Below are 6,888 nucleotides of genomic sequence, written 5' to 3'. Positions count from 1 at the left end.
GCTGGGTGTGCTAGAGCTGATAGGATGCTGCAGAACAAAGATGGGTCCTAATGGCACATCCTTTGTGAAGAGTTTTGCTTGATCCCTCAATGGTAAGCATTTTGAAGCCCAAATTTGCTGTAAAGGCTTCATTTTTACTCTTTTAACCTTTAGATGTAGGTTAGTCACCACTAGTTTGGTCTGGACACTAAGTCCTATCTACCTTCCTACAGACTGTCAGGCCTCATATGCTGAACACAGCTGCTTCACCTCCCATCCCAACCACAAAGATCATATATCTTGTAGATACAAAATTGTGCTTCCACTTTCCTCTTCCAGTATTGTCTTGAAGCACGGACAAATGACTCTTCAACTACTTAAAGTTGAGAAGAAGGGTATTTACTACATGTGGAATTATTTCTAAAGGCATGTGCAAGGAGGAGTCGCAGACTCCTGTTCTCTATTTATCTAAGAAAGGTTTTATATATTCACGTGGTTTCTATGGATGCCTAATACACAATCATTACCTGCCCATTTCATATTGTAATTAGCTAATATCTATTACGGCTGGGCAATTGTATCCTCTTAATTTGGTCGGTGGGATTTTTAAATAAGGGAGTGGGTGTATAGGAGGAAGAAAGCCACCTTCCTCATGGTGAACTCCTCACCTATGTCCAGTTGGCAGGACTTTTCCACCTGCTGGTCATGGTCCAAGCCTCTCTTGTTCAATTATTCTTAGAGGCCAGTTATTTTTATGGTTTCTACCCTTCTACAGTACTCTGTCTATCCCCTGTCACTCCTAGCTTTACTTCTGGATATCTTTGTCACACTTTAACTAGGGTACATGATTCTTGCTAGCCACATTTCTAGCTTAACTCTTTAACTTATTTAAGATCTTAACCAAAATATGCAGTCTTTTACTATCTTAATTATATTCCTAGCTGGCCCTTTGACTCATCTGCAGTTTTCAGTTATCCTAATTACATTTCTAGCTGGCCTCTTGACTCAGTCTCATGGCAGTTTGACCCACAACAAATACTGCAGCCAGCTGATGAGCAGAGTCAGGGCAGAGGACCAACTGTGGAGCTGATGCTCTAGAGAACAAGACACCACTCTCGGATGAGTTCCCATACACTCAGAGCACACTCCCCAGAAACAGCCATGCATAGCTGCCTCTCTCTGACCCATAGCATCGACCACATGTGTTCTCTCTCTCCCTGCCCTGCCTGGTCTTCACCCACCTCAGAGGGATGTGTTTGAGAGACTGTTCCAGCAGACAGAGAAACCATCCCCAAGGCCAGTGGTGACAGATTTGAACTCAGAGTGGGGTTGGAAAAAGTGGGGAGGCTCCTTCTTGAGCCTCTCTTTTCCTCCATTGCCCATTGTTGGAATTGCCTACACTCCCATCAGCTCTGTGTCCATCTCCTGGGGCCATCTCCACTCCCTAAGGACACGCACTGTGTGCTCTAAGTGCTTATCTTCCAAGTCCTCCATCTACCCTTCCCTTCACAGACATTTTGCTGCCCCCCTGTGACACAGCTGCAGGCACGGTGGGGCAGACAGTATTGAAAGAACAGAATTTCCACTTCCCCACTCCAACAATGCTCAGGGTTTGCTCTACTACTTTCAGGGGATTTTTGGCACCTCTGTCTCCTGAGAACTGAAGAACATCTGCTACCAGTCAGCAGACATACACACACAGCCTGTGTCCTGGTTTGAACCTGTCCAATTTCTCACCCCCATCATTTAGTCTGTTTGTTCCTGCCACCTTCTCTGGAATCCAAGGATGTGTGAGCTTTAAATTTCAGGGCTTCCTGCAGTGGAAATGTCTTCAGGGAGCCCTGGTACATAAAGTGAGATTGGCATTTCCTTGGAGAACAGACCACTAAGTCACCCTAAATCCATCTCCCTGGGTGGAGCACGAGAAGGACTCCCAGACAGCCGTAAGTGCTGGAAGAATGCTGCCACAAATCAGAAGTGGGATGAGGAGTTTCTGGGCATAATGGGTAATTTCTGTGACTGTAGGCAGCAGTGGTGAAAAGGAAAAAAGAAGCATGAAGATGCCAAGAGATTGGAGCTTACCAGAGCTGTCAGGGGTAACTCCACCTGGAAAAGAGAATGTCCTTGAAAAAGCTCTTCTTTACTTTATGGTCCCTTACACAGCCAGCCAGAGCCAGCTTGAATTACCTCTCCTGCCAGGCTCATGAGACAGTGGGATCCAACCCAGCAAATACATAATCAAACACAGTATCCCCAGCCTTCCTGTATCTACTCCCCTTTCTTGTGGCCTGGGACTGGATTTCTTAGTGCACATGTTGTATCAACCCTCAGTGTATTTTGGAGGCATATCTTGACTTCTCAGATATGGCTGCTGTTGGCATCTTGATGGGAAAGAAAGACTTCTGAAATGAAGGTGCTGAGGGGTCTTGCAGCACTAAGGACAGACACCCATGGCAGAGAAGGAGGGAGGCAACCCCAATACCTAGCCTTGACTGCAGAAATTCATCAGTGGATGAGTTTCTTTGAAGAGCAATTGATGGCAAAGCTGAGGTAGTGGTCAAGAGGTAAAGCATGAAGGAAAGGATGCTTGGAGGACATGTTTTGACTTGGCTTCTGAATAGTTTTCTGGGAAACTGCAGATATTACATATCATAGGATCATAGCTGGGAGATGGCTGCAGGCTTAGCCAGGGGCTTCAGGTTTGAAGAAAAGGCGAGCCCTTGTGGTCCTTTTGGGTGCTGAAGCATGATGTAAATGTACATTCATTTTATCTTACCACGTGGAAAAAATGGATTAAGGTCCAGAGGGATAAATCAATTCACCCCCAACAACACAGCCAGTAAGAAGGTTAGTCAATATCCTTTCCCAATGGCCTCACTACTAAAGCACCATGCCATTTGTGCACCATTCTCCTTAGGATTTTTCTGAGCAGCAGTAGAGCTCCCCAGGCATCTCATGGTTGAAGATGTACCAGCTTTTGTGGACCTCCTACAACCCTTGACTGTGAACATAACTTTGTACCCTTCAGCTGAGTGTTCAGGACCCCTGCACTAGAGAATTATTTGTAAAGAGCGTGTAACATCTAGCAGGTTGTCTTGGGGAGCTTGTTTAATCTTCACTGAAAGGTAAGCTCACAATGTCAGAGGCAAAGAAACAACAGTATTTTCTAATAAACAGGCTGTAACTCCACAGGACAGCTGGGTCACATGAGCAATCTTCATCACATTAACATGCCTGTAATACTTACCAGTTGCAGTTTCTGGTTCTTGCCCATTGACCATCCATGGAAACCAGTCTGCAAGAGAAGAAGAGAGGGGCGTGATGAAAGACAGATTTTTATAGCCTGCAGGCTTTGTGAAATTTTAATGTTATTTTATCCAGGAGACACCACTGCCCTCTGCTGAAGGGAGCAATGCTCTCTACTCAACCTCAGCCTCCACTGCCAACTGCATTTGCTGTTTAAAGGCTCTTGGATACAGTAGGTCCTGATCCTATCCCTGCTGCTTCCACCATGGGCAATGGTTAGGCACAGGGACAAGTTAGTAAATACCTCCAGATCTGCTACTGGACTTTGCCCTTCTGAAACCTCTTTCAATGCATTTTGAAAAAAAAAGATCGATGTGGCCTCCCTGCTCTGGAGGCTGAGCAAAATCCCTATCTCTATTTTATAAAAGAGGAAACTGAGTCATGGAAATTATTCACTTGGGGGCACGGATTGAGTCATTGGTACAGTAAAAAGCAGACCGCAGGTTTTGTAGCTCCTTAGGCAAATCATCCAGCCTGGGTATGGAGCACAGAGCAGATAATCTTTCCCCTCTCAGCCTCTGGGTGAACTGGAGAAGAGGAATGATGAAGGCTTGGCTGTGCATGCTGCGTGGAAGGAACTGAAGCTGGGCTAGACTGTTTGTTTGTTTAAATATAAAGGGTGACAGAGCAGCTTCCTTAGAGCAGCCAGGAATAGGAAAATATTTCCTGCTAGCCACAGACGAGGGAAATGTCTGCATAACTGGGGTGGGATGAAGGAAGGAGTTGGCAGGAAAAAGCCAATGATCTGGGGCACTGCAGGAATGTGTGCATGACCAGCCCAAAAATCAGTACATCCCACTACGTCCTGTGATCTCAGCCTGCAGCTTTCTGCTCTTAATGGGAGCACTGTGTGGGTAAAACTATCAGGTCTGGAGTTTTTGTTATAGTTCTTCCACATTCCAAGGGCAGTTACTTGCAGGCCACAGAAGGTCTCTTGGGACCCCTACATAATCCTGCTCTACAGCATTACAGGAGTTGCTGGACCCTGATATTCTGTTCCCCACCCAGCTGCCAGCTGCTGGCGATTAACCCAGGGAGGGCCAGACATGCATAATAACTTAAGTACACGATCTAATACAGCCCAAAACTTCCCCTGTTCTGGCTAATCTCTTAACTGTAACAAGTGGGGAAGAAAATGGTGTTGAGCACTTTCTCATTTGTTACTGATGCAAAAAGAAGGATGAAAATCCTGAAACCATTGCAGAAGCCAGCAGTGCTGGATTTGAAGAGATGTGTAGAAAAGACAGGGTGGCTCCTCCCCCTTTGCTAACTTTGAAAAGTCAGCTATTACGAATCTTGTTTTTCCCTAGGGGTTGAATAGAAAACCAGTCCAATTCTAAAATAAAAGGACATAAGTGAAGTGAAATCTTGAGGTGAGGACAAAAAAAGGGTGATTTTCTTATCCCACCTTTAATCACTTCAATTTATAATTACTATGGTACCCAATTAACAAGCCTTATAAACAACTGGACTTTCTTATCCAAGCTGTAGTAAATCCATCCTTGAGATCTAGAACTACAACCTTAACCCACCAAATCTGTAGCTTACTCAAAATAAAAAGAAACAATGAGAAACCAGCTGGTGATTCCTGTTATTTTCCAAGTTAAAACAAACAAACTCAGAGAGAAGTGCTAAAACAAAATACTCAAAAGTAAGAAATGTTCCTTTCAGGCTTCCTTCATGTACAATAAAAACCACAGCCTTTTTTTTTCCTGTTTCAAATTGTAGCCCACCTATAAGCTCATCTCTTGGATGCCTCACCTCCCTGCTTCACAGTCATAAACATGACATTGTTTATTGTACACCTTTAAAGGAAAAAGTGCTATTTGGAGCAGAATCAGGTTTCAGCATGAGGAGAGGATCAAGGAGGGTATGAGAATAACCTAGTTTGAAAGTGATACATACAGTCTTTCCTGGACAAAGCTTTGCTCATTCACTGAAATTAATCTTTCACTATCTGTCCTGAGTCTCCTGACCATAATGTCTGATGCTACCCTCTTGTTTTATTCTTTGTTGTTGTTGTGCTTTTTTAAAAAAAAAAAAACTGATCTGAATTTTTGCCAAAGTATCTCCAAGCAAACACAGTAATGGAGACACAAAACAGAATAACAACAACCACCACCACCAAAAGCAGAAAATGGTCTGAACTACAGAGGTGAGGTTTCTCAAAACAGCTGTACAAATACTACAAAACCTCCCAGCAGCTGAGTGGCTTGGAATGATGTCATTCCAGCAGGAACTGCTAATGACAGCAAACATGTCACAACTGTGACAGAACAAATTTTGCAGAGTGCTGGGAAATGCCCTGCAGATCATGCATACACAGGTGGTAAAGCAGTAAGCACAAAGCACACCTAACTCTCTCAGTTTGATCTGGATGTTTTGCTTACTATAACATACCTAGAGTAGAAGCTGTGGACCTTTGTCTCTTGTGACTCCCAGTACTTTCTGGAGAGTGTCACAGATGGGAAACTGTTTCCAGTTCCTAATTTTCTCCTTACAATTCTATATCCACCTTGCCTTTTCTGTTCAGTCCTTCCCCCTTCTCCACTCCTCTATATATCTTTGCCTTTGTTCTTAGATCATTGCACATTATTCTTTGTAGGAAATTCAGCGGGGCCCAGATGGGGAAGAAATCCTTCCCTGGGGCATAAGGACTCACCAGCTGGGGACAAGAAGAGTGTTAAGACACAAAACAGTATACAGGTTCCAGAGGTCTTCATCCCTGCGGAGTGGAGGAGAGAACAGAGGAAAGCTAAGAGAGGAACCGGTATACCCTTCCCTACGCCTCAGAAACTTTGCTGCTTGTACCCATTTTCTTCTCAAGACCATTAGGTCTTCCCAGCCTCCCTCCTGTCTCCCTTCTCATGCGGCCAGTTTCCCAGGTATTTCTGAAACATTCTGGACTGAACTTATAACACCACCTGCTTTGTTCCTCTTTTCCACCTCCCTTCTCCAGTCCCCATCTCTTTTCCCATTTGGATGGCTAAGCCCTGCTCCACGCACACCCTCAGCATGCAACGAAAAGTTTCCCCCACGTTCTCTCCCTCCTTGGTCTTCTACTTTTCAGTTACTTCGAGGAGCACTGAAAGAAAAGACAGGGTCCCCATCACTTACTGCAGCCCTCAGCTTCCACTCCCTTCAGCAGCAGACGCTCTGTTTTTCCCCTTCGGCGTCCCCCCACTTTGGCTATTGGGTAAATCACATGCAGCCACACCCAGAACACGTTCTCCTTTTGGTTGTCTTCAAAATACAATTTCTGGGAAAAGAGAAAAAAAAGGAAAAAAACCCCAAGAAGCCAGCGAGATGGAGGGATATGTTATCATCATGCATGTGGAATGAGGGGGGGAGCGAGGAGCAGCAGCCCACACCCTCATTCCAGAGTTTATTGTCCTCCGAAGGGGCTCCTCCCATTCCCCCAGGATGGCCCAGCACCAGGGATGGATTCCTGGGTCTGCGTTGCACACTGGTGTCCCGTTTCGTCCTGCCCTTCTGCGCAGCCCGGCTTCTCCTCAGGCCGCTACGTTTCCCGTCTCAGCTGCCGCCAGTCTCCACCCCAGGTTCGGTCCCCTTCCCCATTTCCCTGGCTGCCTGTGGCACCGG

The 6,888-nt window shown here is 45.4% G+C and overlaps 1 protein-coding gene across 2 annotated transcripts in view; it reads right to left on the bottom strand.

The window, feature by feature from the left end:
- The window catches only part of MFAP5 (microfibril associated protein 5), a 10,971-nt gene extending 4,308 nt beyond the window's left edge, over positions 1–6,663 (bottom strand). The window contains exons 1-4 of one of the 2 annotated variants that reach the window (XM_031062302.1): positions 6,403–6,663; positions 5,948–6,010; positions 3,227–3,274; positions 2,062–2,085 (exon numbers count right to left, since the gene is read on the bottom strand). In XM_031062302.1, coding sequence (XP_030918162.1) covers positions 2,062–2,085; positions 3,227–3,274; positions 5,948–6,008 — 133 coding nt within the window. In that variant the 5' untranslated portion in view covers positions 6,009–6,010; positions 6,403–6,663. The remainder of the gene's footprint in view (positions 1–2,061; positions 2,086–3,226; positions 3,275–5,947; positions 6,011–6,402) is intronic. The other variant, XM_031062303.1, reaches the window with a different exon arrangement.
- Between the last annotated feature and the right edge of the window lie 225 nt (positions 6,664–6,888).

The sequence above is a fragment of the Geospiza fortis genome, unplaced genomic scaffold (assembly GCF_000277835.1).
Source record: "Geospiza fortis unplaced genomic scaffold, GeoFor_1.0 scaffold286, whole genome shotgun sequence".
NCBI lineage: Eukaryota > Metazoa > Chordata > Aves > Passeriformes > Thraupidae > Geospiza > Geospiza fortis.
This window is presented reverse-complemented; position numbering and strand designations above follow the sequence as displayed.